This window comes from Primulina tabacum, chromosome 14 (assembly GCF_025594145.1).
Source record: "Primulina tabacum isolate GXHZ01 chromosome 14, ASM2559414v2, whole genome shotgun sequence".
Taxonomy (NCBI): domain Eukaryota; kingdom Viridiplantae; phylum Streptophyta; class Magnoliopsida; order Lamiales; family Gesneriaceae; genus Primulina; species Primulina tabacum.
Window position 1 is genome coordinate 35,237,887 of NC_134563.1, and position 17,982 is coordinate 35,255,868.

Consider the following 17,982-nt stretch of genomic DNA (forward strand, 5'->3'; position numbering starts at 1 on the left):
TGAGAATAATAATGTTTCCTTTTTCTTTCTGCAAAAAAATATGCATGGATGACAGTAAATATTGCAGTGCATGCAATTGTACTGAACTAAGCAGTAAGCACGTACATCTTTTTATAGTTGCGGAATGCAACGTTTCTGTCCTATTTTAATTATATATATATATATTCGGACTGACTTGTCACCCCACACCAACTAAAGCCAATTAACAATTCAACCCCATCCACTACCCTTTCCCCTTCGCACCATGGGCACTTCATTGTGTCGGTTTTTTTTTTTTTTTATTATTATTATTTTTCTTCTTTTCTTTATTTTGAATTATAAAATAAATTTTCTTTTCAAATTGCAGAGCAATTTGATCCATCAGAAAATTCCTTCAAACGTGTGCCATATATTATATCCATTCTTTCAAATAAATAGAAAACTGATAGTATCGATCATTGTGACACACATGCTCCATAACTTAAAATTTCAAGCATTTTAAATTAGATTCCCGTGTCACCGGAGCTAAACGTACAATTACATCATGCATCAATCTCCAAAACTAGTAATCCCTTCTCTTCAGTAATATTGTTGCCCTCAATCTCTAAGCCGCTAAGTTTTGAGGCATTCAAAGACTCAATTTCCCAATCTGTGCAACTAAACACAACATATAATATCGAAATAGCACATGCGGCTTGCGCAGTGAGTAAGCCAGACCACAGCCCGCTGAACCCAACGTCGAGCCAGAAGGCTAACGCGACTGCCACAGGTGTGCCGACAAAGTAGAATGAGACAAGATTGATTCGTGCACCCACGGATGGCCTAGCCGCGCCACGCAGGATGCCACAGCCAGTAGTCTGGGGGCAGTTTCCGAGCTCACATAAGCCGATGACAGGCAAAACTGAGGCAACTAGAGCTTTTAGCATTTCATCTTTTGTAAAGAGTCCACCCCATTTCTCCTTAAACACGGTTGTCCATATCACGTTGATGAATCCAATAGCAAATGCACAGGCCAATGCAACCACAGCAGCCAACTTGGCCTTGTATGGCCTCCCTGCTCCGAGCTCATTGCCAACCTTAAAATAGGATCAGTTGATGAAATAATTTAATTTTCAACAGCAATGTAACTACCACGCGTAGTTTGATGCTCTCAAGGAATTCAAGACTGTGTTAACTCGTGTCAACAACTAAGAAAACACATGCATCAAGTACGAATATGTAACAGGAACAAAAAAGTGGCAAGTGGAGATGAACATGTGTTATGTTTTGAGTAGAATGATGATTGATGAGATACTCAAGTCGGGTATTTTCCACCGAAATGGCTACTTTTTGGATCATGCTTTCTCCCTGAACTTCTCTTGCAGAGTGAATGGTCCCGCAATGGTTTAAGCTTGTGGTTCGCTTGACCCTTGCGAAAGATCAATTATGGTCATTTGATCTAAACTGAAGGCCTATATATGATGCCCTCAGCTAAGATTGGACTCAACTATATCATGCAGTTTTAGATGCCAATGTGCATGACAAGTAGATTACTAAGATAATTAAAGGGAACCAAATTAAACTAAACAGTCTGACAAGGTATCAAGAAAGTGCAAAACACCCAAATAATCAGAAAAATTGCTCGCAAAAAACCATAGAATCACCATTTGATCAACTTTATAGGTTTCGACACTACAAATATATCCTCATCACATATTTTTTTGTAACATTTAAGTACCCTCGCTGAAATGCAGCCAGCCAATGCCATAGGAACGGTGTACATAAGGCTGGTTGTCTGAATAATTATCCCAGTGGCAGCTACCGCAAGCTTAGGATCCGGTAAGTACCCAGCCAACACCGTCACAATCTCGTACCACCACCACTCCAAACAAATCCCAATACAACTAGGCACTGCCAGCTTAAGAAGAGACGCAACACCTCCAGAAGCCGCACCAATTTTCTCCCATTTCCACTCCCACCTCGTATAAGCAACAACGTAGCCCATCATCAATACCATCATGTGCAAATTTGTGATCACAGAGGCCATTGCCACACCCGGAACACCCAACCTCAAAACGACAACAAGCACATAATTCAATGGTATATGAAACGTCACAGCCAATAATGTGCACCACATTTGGGGCTTTGTCACCCCTTGTGATCTTAAATATACTCTCAAAGGTTGTAAAAAAGTGTTTGTCAAAAGGTCAGGGAGTGAGTAAACACAGTAGGTCGCAGCCATTGAGGTTATATCTTTATCTTGGCCCATAAAAAGCATGATGGATTTAAGATTAATCCAAATTACACTAATGGGGATTACTGCCAAGAAAAGTATGAAGATCATGCGGTGGAGAGACAGTGAAAGAAGGTCCCAGTTTCTGCTGCCGTAGGCTTGGCTACATACAGGCTCGAGCCCAGATGCAAGGCCTACTAAAACTGAGTAGCCAGTTATGTTTGTGAAGCCTATAGAAAGGGCACCACCGGCTAACTCTAGGCTCCCAATTCTGCCCAAAAACAAAACTGAAACCACTGCTCTAACATACACTAAACAGTTCATTGCTGTTATAGGAAGTGCCATCGACCATAGTTCCTTCAACTCCTCCACTACCTTTTCAAGAAAATCACCGAAAAAAATGCAACATCACTTAGATTAAGCTTTAAATGCATGTAAACCAATATAAAAAGTGGAGGGATAGTCCTCAAAAGGGTACCTGGGAGGAGGAAGGTACTTTGTGGGAGTAAAAGTCTGAACTTTTTTCAGCCATTCTAGCAAAAGATGAGAATCAATCAAGCTTTTCTTTCAACTATTTAATGATGTCATGTGATAATCTGCAAATAAGGCAGGTCTTGATTACAAGACCTCGAATAATTCCGGAAGCACAAAAAGTTGCCTTTCGGAGACTCGAGGAACTGCAAAACAAGAAATTTAATCAATTTCATGATTTTTTCTGTAAGCTTTAGAAAACTGTTGCATAATTAGAAACCATGTAAAGTACAAGAGGAAAAGGAAATAATAGATTTTCTCATCAAACCACCTTTTGTTTCTTCTTAAATTCAAGATTCTTGTTTCTGGGAGGAAAAAATAACATATACGTGCATAAGCGCACACATATATATGTATGAAAAAGATACCATATACGAGCACAAGTACACATATATACCATCAAATATTATTTATTTGTCACTTACACACATAATAAAATATATATTAAAAAATAAAGAGAAATGTATATTATTTATTTGTCACTTACACACATAATAAAATATATATTAAAAAATAAAGAGAAATGTATATAAAAAGCATCTAATGCTTTGGATCGTAAAAAAAAACAGTTTTTTTTTATTTTTTTCTTCATAAATTTTAATGTGTATAATATAAACTCTATTCTTAATAGTTGAACTAAAATATTGGTGATAAATGATAAATAATTGATTGATTTAATGATTTTAGACCAAAAAATTTAAATAATTAAATGATAATCAAATTAAAAAACTAAAATCCAAAACAAGTACAGTTTCGTTTCGCTAATAATTTCATTTTAATCTCAAGTTCCAGTTTACAAGTGGGATTTGTAAAACCGAAAAAGGACAGCTAATGGCGGCGACTGTGACTGGGCTTTTATGGGGAGCTCTGCAACTGAAGCAGAAAGAAGAGACACGTCAGAGAAAAAAACAAGCGAAAAAAAGACTAGACAGTAAAAACGGTGAAAAATATCTATGGATTTTTACTCTCTTTCTTGAAATGGTTATTGTTTCTTTCATTTGTCTTGTTTTTTCCTGACACCAAATATCTGCAGTTATAATTTTGTCTTATAATCATATCATATCAATAATTGCAGAAGTTTTTAAAATTTTAAAAAAATTCCATAAACCATAGTTGAAGTTCATATAATTTTGAAAATAATATTTAAAAAATGAAAAACTTTTCAAATCGGGCTCAAGTCTATTTTCGGTTTTCTTGATATTTGAAAATAACAATCAATGTCTATATAATCTATGAAATTTCATTTAAATTGTATATACAGGAAACAGGTAACACAAATATAAACCAAATATTCAAACTTGTTGCAATTATTTAATAGTAATATTACAATTTAATAATAGAGTAAGTCTCTTGTGAGACGGTCTCAAGAATCTTTATATGTGAGACGGATCAACCCTATCGATATTCATAATAAAAAGTAATATTTTTAGCATAAAAAAATAATATTTTTTCATGAAGAACTTAAATAAGATATTCATCTTCCAAAATACAACCCGTAAAATTATATCAGACGTATTTTGCTTTATCGTAATAAGAGTATATTGAACAAGAATGGTACAAGTTGAAAGGCCAACTTTGTGGTTGCTTTTTAAACTAGTAGATTGGACGTGGATAGCATTTATATCGAATCCATCAATAAACAATTGAATGGTATCACTTTTACTTTGAAAAGATGGTGACTTAGTGAGTAGGTTACCCATGCATTTGTCTCGATGGAACATGTGCTAAATAATCGTTAAATATGCTTACAAATTATTATTAAATTGAAGAAATTGTCAAATCATATGTCTCAAGGCTTCAATTCTTAGAAATAGTTTATTATATTATTACCACTCAGCTTTTAATATCAATCATTTGGTATTTTTTTGTATAGATATCTTTTTGAATATCGATATAAAATTATTATTTTATAAAAATAAATTATAAATATTTTAATATATAATTGCAAATTTCTTGTATAAAACAACTATATCAACTATATATACATATCTTTGCGATGATATTGTTAATCAACTCTACAATGAGTAGCGTTTTTTTATCAACCTCGCTCTTCCAAAAAATCTCTATTTTTCCCATGAAGATAAAGGGCTAAAAGAATTTTTAGATTTTTTTTTTAATTAAGGATGAATGTAATATCATACAATTTTGATATTGTATCGAAAAATTCTGATGTGCCATAAAAAATTGTCGACTTACCATATATCATATATCAATAAAATCAAAATAATTGAAAATTAAAAATTAGTTTATTAAAATTAAAATTTAATTGATCAAAATACAAAAATATTTTTACTTAATTTTGCGACAGGTCATCAATTTATTGCATACAAAGCATCACTCTGCAGCAAGAAGGGGTACCCGATCCCTCTTCTCCTAGAAGGAAACAACGAAAAAAGCACACTTGTTACGAATCCAACAAGCAAGGGGACAATGTTAACAAATTTCCTAGGCAAGGCCAAATGGTAGCAGCTCAGAACATCGCTATGGAACAATGCAAATGCAAGAAAAGCAAACGGAGCAAGCGTGGCATGGAACATATCTCCCCATCTCAGCCTGAAATCTGATGGCACACACGGCCTTATATGCCCACCACCGAACGTTCTGATCCCACCAAATGTTGCCACCCCGTAGTACAACCTCCCTGTGGCCGAACGAAAACTGTCGGTGAAGGAGAAGAAAACACATGAAGCTGCTGAAAAGGCTAAGAAGAAGCCCATTAACCACCTGTCCAAGTTGGTGCATTTACCATCATTGGTTAGAAGTGGGGCGAAAATGGTGAAGGCGAGGATGGTGGCGGTTGGTAGGAGGACGTTGAGTCGTGCAGTACCACTCAAGATTGTGTTGATAATGCGTATGCATCCGTAATTATCTGCATCAACTTCTTGATCATCTGTTGCTGCTGCGTAACAATCACTCTCGTATTGATTGTCTTGTATGTAGCAATAGTAGTTCTCATCTGCTGACGTTTCGATTGGGTTCTGAATGAAGTTGTCTACTGACATATTGAATTTGATTAATTAGCCTGAAGTTTCTATGAACTTGGAAATTGATTATAATCTTTTGAGGATACAGTTGTTATTACAAGATAGAACACACATCTGAGGAGAATCAATTCCTTGCTCTTCATTATGTTGTTGTTCTTTAGTTTAATGTAAGAAAGGTATCTTTGAGGCGGCACCAACTCAGCAAGGAGCGCGGATAATAAAAGGAATAACATTTAGAAACAGTAACGTTAACATGCATTAGAAGCTTATATTTTGTTGAGGATGATTGGTTTATAAAACTTTAACTGAACACTACAGAAATAAAATGTCAAACAATTTTACTTACTGCTCAAATCCAACCGTATCAATAAGTTAAATGACTCATCACCTCTTTCCTTTACACTTGATCTGATTTTTTACTGATTCAAGTCCGAAGGTTTTATAGCAAGAGATTCTCAAAATCCAATATTTCCTGAACTCTTGCTTCTACATACAGGAAACGTGATTCCAATTCGGGAACACTGGTGAGAAAATAAATATCCAATTGCGAAGCACCGTATCGATCAAATCACTAGCTTCATCTTTACAAGTTCATATAAAAAAAACCCAGATCAGAGATGGAGCATCATGTAAAGGGAGTAACAAAAAAGCAAGAAAAAATCGATCTTGATGGATTCAGTTGTCTACCGGACTGCATTTTGAGTCATATATTCTCTTTTCTTGACACAAAATCCGCCATTAGAACATCACTTCTGTCCAAACGCTTTAAACTAGTTTGGACCCTTTCACCATGTCTCAACTTTGAGTTTTCAGGATTCAGCCAAATAAAATATCTGAAATACACTTACCATGTTATGACAGAAGAGGAGCAAGCCAGTGTTGAATCTTTCAAGTCTTGCGTTTATAATGTGTTGAAACAGAGGGAACACACAACTCTCACAAAGTTTCACCTTTCGTTGCCTGAGGATGCCGGGTCCACGTTCATCGAGGACTGTGCTTTTTACGCGGCGCAACATAACGTGCAGGACCTAACAATCTATGGATTTACAGAACTCAAGCCCGCCACGTTGCCAAGATTGTTGCTCACCTCTTCGTCATTGATAAGTTTACACCTGCACAATGCTTATGGACGTGGTATAGAGCTGCCAAAATCTGTTATTTTGCCCAACCTAAAGGTTCTGCACCTCGACAAATTCAAGTTCTCGGTTAAGAAATACGACGGGTGGTTATCCACAGGGTGCCCAAATCTTGAGACTTTGATTCTGAGCAAGTGTTGGATCAACCCTGGGGATAAGTTCGCGGATTTGGATTTGAATTCGCCGAATCTTAAGAACTTGGAGATCGAGTACTGGAGTTGTGTTTGGGATAGCTTGGATGATTGTATGATCAATGTTATGGCTCCTAGGCTTAGTTTGTTTAAGCTTGCGGGTCATCTTGTGACAGTGAATTTTAAGGAGGGGTTGCCTTGTTTGGATGTATTGTGCATCGACTTGTTCTGCCCTTCTCTAAACCTTTGCACAGTGGTACATAAATGCCGAGAGCTAAACGGGGAATATTTACTTCATCTTTTCCACCAAATATGTGTTGTTAAATTCCTTTCTCTGTCGCCTAACACAATCGAGGTATGTTAATTGACAAATTCGGTATTGGATGCGTATAATACGAAGCTTCAGTATTGTAATTTTTTAACGCGTGTTGCTATTTTGATTAGGTTATATCGAGAATGCCCGAGTTTGGACAAGTCGTGCCACATGCCATGTTTGAGAAGTTGAGGATCACAGAATCCACATGTTGAGAAAGAGAGTTATTTCGAAGCTTGGATGGGTTTGTGGTAGTAGAATGAGTTACTTGGTTATTGAAGCATAGAAGAATATTAGCATTAAAGAATAGCATTAAAGAATACTCTGTGTATATATGTCTTGCTACATTAGTGGAGGAAATTATAGTATATTTTTGTATAGGCTTATTAGTAGGAACTGATGATTGTATTTCCATATTCCTAGGCTAATTATGTGTGATGGAGATTGACTAAAGGTATCTCTATATATACTTGTAACGTGTATGTAATCGGTATGAATAAGAGTTTTTTCTATCTCAATTTCTTCATGGTATCAGAGCGGTGATCATTGTACGCTGCTTAAATTTTTTTAATTATTGTTATGGCAGAAGCCATTGTTGCAACTGGAGGGACGAAGGATATTGGTGATGGTGATGTCAACACCTCTCAAAAATTAAGTTCTGTGTTGCTAAATGAATTCAATTACCTTCCATGGTCTAGAGCAATTACCATTGCTCTTGGTGGTAGATCAAGATTGGGATTCATTAATGGGACTCTCAAATCTCCTGAATCCAGTTCGCCAGAGTATCAGGCTTGGCTGTCAAAGGATCAACAGGTTATGTCATGGATTCTTAACCCGATGGAGCGGGATCTTGCAGAAATTTTCAGCTATTCAGACTCTGCCTTGGATCTTTGGAATGCTGTACGTGACATGTATGGCAACCAAAACAATTCTGCCAGGATCTTCCAAATTCACAGGGAGATTGCGAATCTTCATCAAGATGGGAAGCCATTCGTAAGTTTGCTGGGGAGTCTGAAGAGTTTGTGGAACGAGTTAGAGATTTATAGACCACTACAATTGATGCAACTATTTTGCGGAAGAGAACAGAGGAGGATCGCATTTTTCAGCTATTGGCCAGTCTTAGTCCTGATTTTGAGGATCTAAGGAGTCATATTCTAATGAATACTGATTTACCTTCCTTCAAGAATATTTGCGCGACCATTCAACGTGAAGAAGTACGCCGGAAAGTCATGCCGCGTGCTATCAATCCCAGTCCTTCGGATGTTCGTGCCTATATTACTCGCTCATCCTCTGAAGAAAAGTCTTATAAGGGCAAACGTCCTGATCTCAAATGTCAGCATTGCCATGTTGTTGGTCACTCGATTAATCGTTGCTGGATTCTTCACCTAGAGTTGAAGCCAAAATTCTCCAAAGAACAGAAAGGCGGAGGATATCAAAAACGAATTCCTGACCATAAGGCTCATGTGGCTACACATTCCATTGAATCTTTTTCCTCTAATCTTGTTGCTTTACTTAATGATTTCGCCAATTATTTACAAGACATGCATGGTCAGGGAGCTGTTCAAGGAGGAGCCATTAATCAAGAAAAAGATCAACCAGCAGCACCTCTTAGCCATTTTACTGGTTTTTCAGCTGATGCAAATCCTGACACCAACCAAGGTATTCAGACTGTTTTCGAAATCAACAGTTTGCATGATGTATGGGTCATAGATTCTGGTGCCACAGATCACATGTCAAATAATTTAACCCGTATTTATGATTTTCATTCTTTCTCCACACCTTCTCTAGTATCTGTAGCAAATGGGAATGGTGCTCCTGTAAAGGGTAAGGGCAAAATTAAACTTGTTTCAGATACCATAGAGTCTGATGTTCTATATGTTCCATCCTTTCCATTTCAGTTGCTTTCTGTTCAAAAATTGACATCCTCGCTCAATTGTGAGGTTATATTTACTCCTTACAAGGTCATCTTTCAGGACCTCGTCACCAAGGAGATGATTGGTGAAGGATTTCATTTGCAAGGACTCTACTATTTCTCTCCCAACTCTAAAGTTACCAAGGGATTCCAGGCTATTTCCTCTCCCATTAATGAGCAAAATTTATGGCATCGACGTCTAGCACATCCTTCAAATAATGTTCTTAGCAAAATAAATCAAGTCCTACCTAAAGGAACACTTGATTGCGATATCTGTCATTTTTCTAAGTCATCTAGGCTCCCTTTTAATTCATCATTGTCTCGTACCACTCAACCATTAGAGATTGTACATTCAGATGTTTGGGGACCTTTTTCTACCTCTATAGATGGTTTTAAATATTTTGTAACCTTTATTGATGATTTCTCTAGGGTTACTTGGGTGTACTTATTGAAATCAAAAGGTGAAGTTTTTGAGTTCTTTAAAGACTTTCACATGTTGGTTACCACTCAATTTTCAGCTCAAATTAAAACTTTTTGATCTGACAATGGCACAGAATATATGTCTCATAACATGTCAAACTATTTAAGTTCTAATGGGATTTTACATCAGACTAGTTGTGTCAACACACCTCAACAAAATGGGATTGCCGAACGTAAAAATCGTGACTTGCTTGAGAAAACTCGAGCCATAATGCTTCAAATGAATGTTCCAAAACATTTTTGGTCGCATGGAATCCTCACTGCTACCTATCTTGTGAATCGCTTACCCAGTCGAGTGCTGGATTTTAAATGTCCACTTGAAGTATTGCAGGGCAAAGCACCAGACTTGTCTCATCTCAAAATTTTGGATGCACTTGTTTTGCACATGTCTCAACTGCTCACCGTGACAAACTTGATCCTCGAGCTGTTAAGTGCATATTTCTTGGTTATTCTCAAACACAAAAGGGATACAAATGTTATGACGTTCTCTCCAAGAAGTTATATGTGACTAGAGATGTCCGCTTTGCTGAACAAATTCCATACTTTGTCGCCTCCAATCAAGAAGGAAAGCTGCCTGAGCTATTTCCCTTGCCTAGCACTGATTATGGTCATCAATCTGCTCAAGATTCACATCCTAGCCAAGCTATTTCAGAACACTGTGATAATGGCTTGGATATCTCTAGTGTTCCTTCTAAGGAAACTGTTACAGGATCACCCGAGCAAGTTCTTCCCAATACACAAGGTGAACCAATTTTTTCCCGGCGTAATCCTCCGCGGATACGTCACCCTCCAAGAAAACTGGCAGATTATATTGCTCAAACAGTCAGGTACCCTGTCACTAATTTTATGTCCTACCAACGACTTTCACCTCTGCATACTGCTTTCCTTACAGCTATATCCAACGTTCCTGAACCAAGGAACTTCCACGAAGCCAAATCCCAGGCTGTTTGGCAGAAAGCTATGCACGAAGAATTAACTGCTCTTGTTGAGAACAAAACTTGGACTATAATGCCTCTCCCTCCAGGAAAACATGCAGTTGGTAGTCGTTGGGTTTTTAAAAGGAAATTCAATTCCGATGGATCTCTTGATAGACATAAAGCACGCCTTGTTGCTCAAGGCTTCACCCAGAAATTTGGTGTTGATTACAAGGAAACTTTCGCACCCGTTGCCAAGATGACCACAGTACGAGTTCTTTTATCGGTTGCTATCAATAACGGATGGTCCTTGTTTCAGATGGATGTAAAAAATGCATTCTTGCATGGTGATCTCGAGGAAGATGTGTTTATGAAGCTTCCTCCCGGGCATCCTCAAAGTGGAAATCCAAACTTAGTCTGTAAACTCCATAAATCTATTTATGGCTTGAAACAAAGTTCCCGTGCGTGGCATGCCAAGTTGAGCACTGCCCTTGAAGCTCTTGGTTTTAAAAGGAGCTCAGCTGATTCATCTCTTTATGTACTACTTGGTTCAGTGGATAAACTTATGGTATTGATCTACGTGGATGACTTAATCATTACCGGGAATAATAATGATTCTATTGCTCAGTTCAAAACAAAACTTCAGCATATATTTCCAATCAAGGATCTTGGTTCATTGAAGTACTTTCTTGGAATTGAAATGGCGACCTCCAGCAAAGGACTATTCCTTAACCAGCGCAAATACATTTTAGACTTACTTCAAGATGCTGATATGTTACACACCAAACCCGTTGCTACTCCTCTTGATAGCAAATTGAGGCTTGCCTCTACTGAAAAGGCCCTTGACTCACCAAGTTACTATCAGAAACTTGTGGGAAAGCTCATCTACTTGACTATCACGAGACCGGACATTACGTTTGCAGTTAGTCTTGTTAGTCAACATATGCATGCCCCAACCATTCAACATCTAGGCATGATAAAACGTATCTTACGGTATCTAAAAGGAACGATTGGTCGGGGAATAGTCATGACTCGTAATGGTCACACTAATATTATGGGATATACCGATTCTAATTGGGCTGGTAATGCACTCGATCGTCGTTCTACCACTGGTTATTGCATGTTTGTTGGCGGTAATTTGGTGTCTTGGAAGAGTAAAAAACAACATGTGGTTGCTCGATCTAGCGCTGAAGCCGAGTATCGTGCGATGGCTTCTGCAGCCTGTGAGCTTGTCTGGCTCAACAGCCTTCTTTCTGATCTAGGCTGTCCTACCTCCATTCCTATGAAACTTTTTTGTGATAATCAGGCCGCTATGCACATTGCCTCTAATCCCGTGTTCCATGAAAGAACCAAACATATTGAAGTGGACTGTCACTACATTCGTCAACAAGTTCAATCAAAATTAATCAACACTCAATATGAGCGTTCTAATGACCAACTAGCCAATGTGTTCACCAAAGTATTGACGACTACTCAGTTCCACAGGCTCTTGAGCAAGCTTGGATCCATCAATCTTTTGGATCCAGCTTGAGGGGGAGTATTGAAGCATAGAAGAATATTAGCATTAAAGAATAGCATTAAAGAATACTCTGTGTATATATGTCTTGCTACATTAGTGGAGGAAATTAGAGTATATTTTTGTATAGGCTTATTAGTAGGAACTGATGATTGTATTTCCATATTCCTAGGCTTATTACGTGTGATGGAGATTGACTAAAGGTATCTCTATATATATTTGTAACGTGTATGTAATCGATATGAATAAGAGTTTTTTCTGTCTCAATTTCTTAATTGGTATCAAATAATTTGTAGCATACAATTATAAAGTCGAAATTACAGTTCGTACAAGATCAAAGATAGCAAAACATATGATGAGATAAAACGTCACTCATTTATTCAGATTCGATTATATATATTTCCACATAATTTTGGAAGTTCTTAAACTTTTTCATCATATTGCAACCTCAACAATCTGGTGACCTCTGTCAATGGAAACCTTAACGGCATCCAGAACAAGCTGCGTCTTCCTACTAAGGATAGGCCACATCTTTTCTGGCTTCGCGCCGTCAAATTTGATACAACTCACCAGCCTAGAGAACTCATTCACCATTAGATTTTCCTGAGGAAGCTCTGTCATAACTATATGCTCGTTTGGTTTTGGACCAAATCCTCTCTGGAGCTCAAAAATCTCAGATTTCTCAGCGGTATAAAACGAAGCCCTGTTCTCCTCAAATGGGGCAACAAAGTCGTTAAAGTACAAATTCCCATTTGTGCCGATCGCCGTTAAATCCGTTGTAAAGTTGGCCAAGAAAGAGCAATGAAAGGTGGCTGATTTCCCATCTTGCCATTGCAGAGAGGCGGTGCACGCTACAATGACGCCTGCGCTGTTGAAAATGGTGGTGGGCATTGCAAGAACGGATTTTGGGAGCTCGAAATCAGCTGCCCACAAGATTGACCTGATGCAGTACCACCCTGTGTCACCAAGAGCACCAAGAGAATCGAGTTCCGGCTTCACACGAATGTTATCCACAAGAAAATCGTCATTCGCTTTAAATGTAAAGCAGCTATGCACCTGCACAATAGCGAGACGAGAATCAACTCAATCTCGATGAGGAAAAACCAAAGTGACAAAATTTTGATTTTGAATGAACATACGAATTTGAGTTCACCAAACAAGGACGGATCCGACAAAAACTCCTTAATCTTAGCTGTTCTGGGGTGATGCATCCACATGGTCCCGTCCATGATCTGCACCCCATTGGATTCGCACTCCTCGAGTATCAAGTCAAGTTCTTCAACATTCAGCGCGACTGGCTTCTCCAACAGTAGGTGCTTCTTGGCGCGGGCAGCTCGGACTGCCCACTCGGCATGAATGCTGGTGGGGAGCGGCAGGTACACCACGTCCACTTCTGGGTCATTCAAGACAGCATCGTACGAGCCGTACGCCTTCGCTGATTCCGGAAATCCGTTTTCTTTAGCGAATTTGATAGCTTTTTCGATGGAGCGGCTGCCCACTGCGTACAGGGTAGAATTGGGAGAGAGGATAATTGCACGGGAAATTTTTCGGGCTATCTCAGCGCATCCCAGGATTCCGAATTTGATCGGAGGTGGAGCCATTTTGGATTTAGGAGGAAGGTTTCGAGTGCATTGTACATATAGAGAGAGAGCTTTAATCGTTTGAAGACAGCCAACCAAAACTGAATTTTATCTTCTTCCGTCAAAGTCGTTTCAATCATTATCGTAAGCAAAGGCAAAAATGGAATTTTTCTTTTCCCAAAATTACTTTTTTTTTTTTTTTAAATTTCTCATGTAACAAAATGTGCGTGTACTTGAGCACTATTTCCTCCCAATTTTAAGGTCTAGTTACCAATCATCAACATATTAAGCATTTAATTTTCATGGTGTCGAATTATGCAGATTGGTAGAAAATTAAGGACACGTGAAGTTCTTACGGATTCAATGCATTGTAATTGCAAAACACCTTCTCCGTCCTACTTCAAATTTTAGATCGCTCGCTCCAAGAAACAAGAATTTGATATCTTTTATTATGAATGAAAAAATAATTACGAGTGAAATCTAAATTTAACTCGGATCAAGGACCCCCCACTCAGACACATCTTTAGATATCGATTGGATTGAGGGATTTGAAACAAATAAATTTCGGACATTTAATTCAAATCCTTTTCACATGTGGTTAGACATGATGAAATTCTAGTTCCCTCCCTCAATATCCATGCTATGTTCTAGTTAAATTTGAACTCTTCAAATCCAAACAATAAGAATATGAAGATTTTATACGTTCAATCTTGTCAAGTGTTTCTAAGAAATATTCGATTCATGATAGAGAAATGCAGTGGCCTTCATCATGAACGGTGACTATAGCTCAGATTACAAGTTCATGGTTTAAAATCAAGTGGACTAAACCTAAAGAACAACAAGCCGAACATTAAGCCACCTGCTTGTTCAGATGTTTACTTTTACTGCTTTTGATTGGCATGGACTCTTAACACGGATGGATTAGCTGTCCACGGATGGATTAGCTCGAGTCGAACGAGTTTCTATTTGAATCCCGCTTAAATTACTCAACTAACTGATATCTAATTCGTTAACATTTCCACGTGTTTTTTAGGATGGCAATGTTGTCTTAGTCATGACAAGAGACATACCATTTCATGGTGTAATAACTAACTTGCACGCATGTATGCCACTAAACCGGGAGCAGGGATCTTTCCCCCTCACCTCTGCAAGCTAGAGAAAAAGAGAATATAATAGCTTGATTTGAGTAAATTATGGGTTTTCGAGACCAACAACTGAGGGCGGCTGCACAGATAATCTCTCTTGCACTGCAGGAGGTTTCCTTATACCAGGTCCGGATGAAACCTTAACCATGGCAGGTCTTAATAGGCGGTCTCCAAGAAGGAACCCGCGACGGAATTCTTGGATTACAATTCCTTCCTTGAATTCATGTGATTCGTCGCGAGCAATAGCCTCATGCATCTGTACACAGTTGAAATCTTGATTTAGATAAAGGAAACCAAATGCAAGATACTTCTACACATAAATCTAAAAGCAAATTGAATCAAGAGATATCCAGTGTACTCACGAAACAGAGTCGCGAAGCCTGGGATTGACCTCCGGGTTTATTGCCACTAATATGAGGCAACAACATTACAAGTTCTGATGTCTCATGAGCTTAGATTAACTGGTGCCAAGTATAGAAAGGCACATTGGTAGCTGCTACTTGGTAAAAACAACAGTTTCAGGCAATGTGAGCAATAAGACCAATTAGCCTTGGACAATCCATATTATTCTCTAACTAATTAACTTTATTAGAACCCTAGAATAGTCGTAATATTTATTCAAAACCTACAAAAAGAAGGCATTACCGTCTTAGCCTTAGTTTTGTTTTCAAAAACCAAAAGACAAATCCTTCTCACTTGGGAAACTCGACTGATGTTTAAGAATGATAGTCATTCTGAAGTGTCAATATAGAAATAAACTTGTCTGGGACAATAGCATTAACTTAAACCAATGAAGAAATGAGTAGACAATGCTTCCATCAGCAAAATTGTGCCAAACTTGCAAACGAGAAACATAGAAGTGCCTTCAGCAGCAAATTGGATATTCTTAATTTCATCACTGATTCCAACATGATGGCCAAGGAATCTGATATATACTAAATAAGTCTTGACAATATCACGGATTGACATACACATAATGCGGAAATGTAACTCCGGCAGTCCAAATTTATTTTATATATATTTGGGTTTTTGTAGTTTACTTCCTTTGACAGGTAATTTCTATAGGATTTGAAGATAAATCCAGAAGCCAATTATATATTTTTAAAAAGAAACACCAAATTTACTACCTTTTTGCTGTCCATAGACAAACCAACTCATGAATATCACAAAATAAAGTACACAGCACATCGTCAGAAAGAAAAGAAAACGAGGGATACTTTAGTCTTACCGAGGGATCAAATGGCTTGCCCACAGTTGGAACAGCAGTCACACGCAAGCTCCTCATAATTTCCACAAACTGCTTGTATATGCCCTGGTAACTAGTATCAATTTTCTTTTCTTTCTCAGTCTCTAGTTTTATCTGTTGCTTGGCTCTCTCAAAACTATCAACCATGGGCAACAAACTCTCAATCACTTCTCCTTGGGCATTACTCCTAACTGTTAATCTTTCACTTTCTGCTCTTTTTCTATAATTATCAAAATCTGCTTGTAAACGCATGTATTTTTCCTTTCCCGACGATATCTCCGCAGACAAAGCTGAAATTCTCTCCACCATCTCTTTATTTTCTTTATCCACCTTGAATAACATATCTTCAATTTCGTATATAGTCCTTTCATCACCGACTGAAACGGCTTCCTTGTATGCCTTGATAAGGGACCTCAGAGTGGACAGACCGTTGTTGTCTTCTTGGAAATCATTGGAACTAGACCCATCTTTGCCATTTCTCTGAAAGTTTGATTTGGATATAATAAAAATAATGAGAGCCCTAAAATCATTCAAAAACTAGTTTCGTAGAAAGTCTCAATACAACAAATACAGTTTCAATAAATACCAAGTAAAAATACTTTTGCAACAAGATTTAAAGCTACAAGACAACACCTATCAAAATTTCACAACATTTTTTATGATAGAAGTTAAAAATACGCCGATTCAGTTTTAAGGCTTCTACATAACTATCTTTTCCAACTACCAGTTGCATCTTAGTCTTTTAAGTTGCCGTGGAATATATGACTAGCAATTCCTGTACATATAAATTCATGTAATGCTCTTCCCTTATAACTGCCTCCACTCTTACAACAAACAGAGTCACACAGCGGCAGACCAGGCAGGGGGGGAGGGATCGATCCCTCCCCTTAGTTTGCCCCTCCTCTGGGCTCTGCCCTAATCTTGGGTCCATCCCTGCAGTCACCAGTAGTTTTTTTGGCCAGAGAACCACTAACTAACATAACTTGATCCTCTTATATCCAAGTTCAGTGGTCCCCAATAATTTGGCCAGAACAGAGCTTTTTCTTCCGGTTAGCTTACAACAGGCCTAAGTGGTAATCAAACAAAGATGCAAGTGACACCCCTGCAGTCACCCGTTAGTTTTTTCAATACTCCAACAACCATTTAAAATTTGACATAGGTACTTCCGCAGCTTTATTTGACCAGAAAGCCAAAAATCTTCTGAAACCTCTAACATTTTCCGACAACAAAACGAGGTTCCATTATCCACAAAATCCCTTTTTAACTTTCCTTAATTTACCAAATAACTAAATTCGAAAACTTTTTAAAATCCCAGAATTAATAAACAAAAGAAATAACAGAAGCGTATACAATTAGACCAACGCAATTCGATTGCACAACTCACAAAACCTTCAGAAGTCTGCGTGCTTCGGCTAGAAAGGCAAAGCAAGTACCTGGTAGGGGTGAGACTCTTGCTGGGCTGAAACAGAAGGCTTGAAAAAAGAGCGCCTTCTAGTCTCAAGCTCAATAATCTTTGAATACCCCCTTTTTCCATTCGAATTCAGTGTGGAAAACAATGAAAAACAATTTCTTGAAATGGGATTTCCTGAAAAAATAAGTTGCTGATCCCGTCGAAGACACAACAACTTTGTGGGACTGGAAAAATGAAGAGAGAATTGGTGATGCGTGTTCAGGGAGAATGTGGTATGGAGAGAAGCTGAAGCTGCCATTGATTTTCTTGTTTCAATAGAGTTGAGAGACTTTTAAGAGGCGGAGAGCGTGATACGTTTCACCATATGTTCTTATATGAAAAGAGGATATATATTTAGGTAAAAATCCGTGTGGTAAAAATCCGTGTGATACGGTGAAGTGGTCGTATTTTGTTATATGGATATTTTATTTATGTCATCTATAAAAAGTGCTA

The 17,982-nt window shown here is 38.0% G+C and overlaps 5 protein-coding genes across 7 annotated transcripts; 1 reads left to right on the plus strand and 4 right to left on the minus strand.

Moving 5' to 3' along the window:
• Positions 1-462: 462 nt before the first annotated feature.
• On the minus strand, positions 463-3,068 carry LOC142525547 (protein DETOXIFICATION 54). 2 transcript variants are annotated; one of them, XM_075629859.1, is made up of 4 exons: positions 2,994-3,068; positions 2,670-2,868; positions 1,697-2,566; positions 463-1,055 (listed from the first exon to the last, which is right to left on the minus strand). In XM_075629859.1, exons 2-4 carry the CDS (start codon positions 2,721-2,723, stop codon positions 522-524), a joined length of 1,458 nt encoding a protein of 485 aa, XP_075485974.1. In that variant the 5' UTR covers positions 2,724-2,868; positions 2,994-3,068; the 3' UTR covers positions 463-521. The 2 variants fall into 2 exon arrangements, with proteins under 2 accessions (XP_075485974.1, XP_075485975.1); XM_075629860.1 differs by having other exon boundaries at positions 2,670-2,787; positions 2,994-3,063.
• A 1,954-nt stretch (positions 3,069-5,022) lies between these two features.
• On the minus strand, positions 5,023-6,788 carry LOC142525494 (protein DMP2-like). Of its 2 annotated transcripts, none has more exons than XM_075629810.1 (2): positions 5,805-6,009; positions 5,023-5,714 (listed from the first exon to the last, which is right to left on the minus strand). In XM_075629810.1, the coding sequence occupies exons 1-2, from the start codon at positions 5,818-5,820 to the stop codon at positions 5,035-5,037; spliced, it is 696 nt and encodes a 231-aa protein (XP_075485925.1). In that variant the 5' UTR covers positions 5,821-6,009; the 3' UTR covers positions 5,023-5,034. The 2 variants fall into 2 exon arrangements, 1 of the variants encoding a protein (XP_075485925.1); XR_012815080.1 differs by lacking the exon at positions 5,805-6,009 and adding an exon at positions 6,555-6,788 and having other exon boundaries at positions 5,500-5,714.
• Positions 6,324-7,505, plus strand: LOC142525493 (F-box/LRR-repeat protein 25-like). The gene is made up of 2 exons (XM_075629809.1): positions 6,324-7,328; positions 7,418-7,505. Exons 1-2 carry the CDS (start codon positions 6,324-6,326, stop codon positions 7,499-7,501), a joined length of 1,089 nt encoding a protein of 362 aa, XP_075485924.1. The 3' UTR covers positions 7,502-7,505.
• A 4,959-nt stretch (positions 7,506-12,464) lies between these two features.
• LOC142524276 (putative oxidoreductase At4g09670) lies at positions 12,465-13,778 on the minus strand. Its single transcript, XM_075628176.1, has 2 exons — positions 13,248-13,778; positions 12,465-13,164 (listed from the first exon to the last, which is right to left on the minus strand). The coding sequence occupies exons 1-2, from the start codon at positions 13,707-13,709 to the stop codon at positions 12,544-12,546; spliced, it is 1,083 nt and encodes a 360-aa protein (XP_075484291.1). The 5' UTR covers positions 13,710-13,778; the 3' UTR covers positions 12,465-12,543.
• A 905-nt stretch (positions 13,779-14,683) lies between these two features.
• On the minus strand, positions 14,684-17,846 carry LOC142524278 (uncharacterized). Its single transcript, XM_075628177.1, has 3 exons — positions 17,513-17,846; positions 16,062-16,559; positions 14,684-15,089 (listed from the first exon to the last, which is right to left on the minus strand). The coding sequence occupies exons 1-3, from the start codon at positions 17,786-17,788 to the stop codon at positions 14,880-14,882; spliced, it is 984 nt and encodes a 327-aa protein (XP_075484292.1). The 5' UTR covers positions 17,789-17,846; the 3' UTR covers positions 14,684-14,879.
• Positions 17,847-17,982: the final 136 nt, after the last annotated feature.

Bases quoted from the DNA above. Each gene is read 5' to 3' on its own strand.
- LOC142524278 (XM_075628177.1), bottom strand. From the start codon at position 17,788: ATGGCAGCTTCAGCTTCTCTCCATACCACATTCTCCCTGAACACGCAT. The intron at 16,560-17,512 runs GTACTTGCTTTG...TCAAACTTTCAG, and splicing joins AAGAGTCTCACCCCTACCAG to AGAAATGGCAAAGATGGGTC. The intron at 15,090-16,061 runs GTAAGACTAAAG...AACTGTGTACAG, and splicing joins GCAAGCCATTTGATCCCTCG to ATGCATGAGGCTATTGCTCG.
- LOC142524276 (XM_075628176.1), bottom strand. From the start codon at position 13,709: ATGGCTCCACCTCCGATCAAATTCGGAATCCTGGGATGCGCTGAGATA. The intron at 13,165-13,247 runs GTATGTTCATTC...GCTATTGTGCAG, and splicing joins TGTTTGGTGAACTCAAATTC to GTGCATAGCTGCTTTACATT.
- LOC142525493 (XM_075629809.1), top strand. From the start codon at position 6,324: ATGGAGCATCATGTAAAGGGAGTAACAAAAAAGCAAGAAAAAATCGAT. The intron at 7,329-7,417 runs GTATGTTAATTG...TATTTTGATTAG, and splicing joins TGTCGCCTAACACAATCGAG to GTTATATCGAGAATGCCCGA.
- LOC142525547 (XM_075629859.1), bottom strand. From the start codon at position 2,723: ATGGCTGAAAAAAGTTCAGACTTTTACTCCCACAAAGTACCTTCCTCC. The intron at 2,567-2,669 runs GTACCCTTTTGA...TTTCTTGAAAAG, and splicing joins AAGTACCTTCCTCCTCCCAG to GTAGTGGAGGAGTTGAAGGA. The intron at 1,056-1,696 runs GTACTTAAATGT...TCCTATTTTAAG, and splicing joins CTGGCTGCATTTCAGCGAGG to GTTGGCAATGAGCTCGGAGC.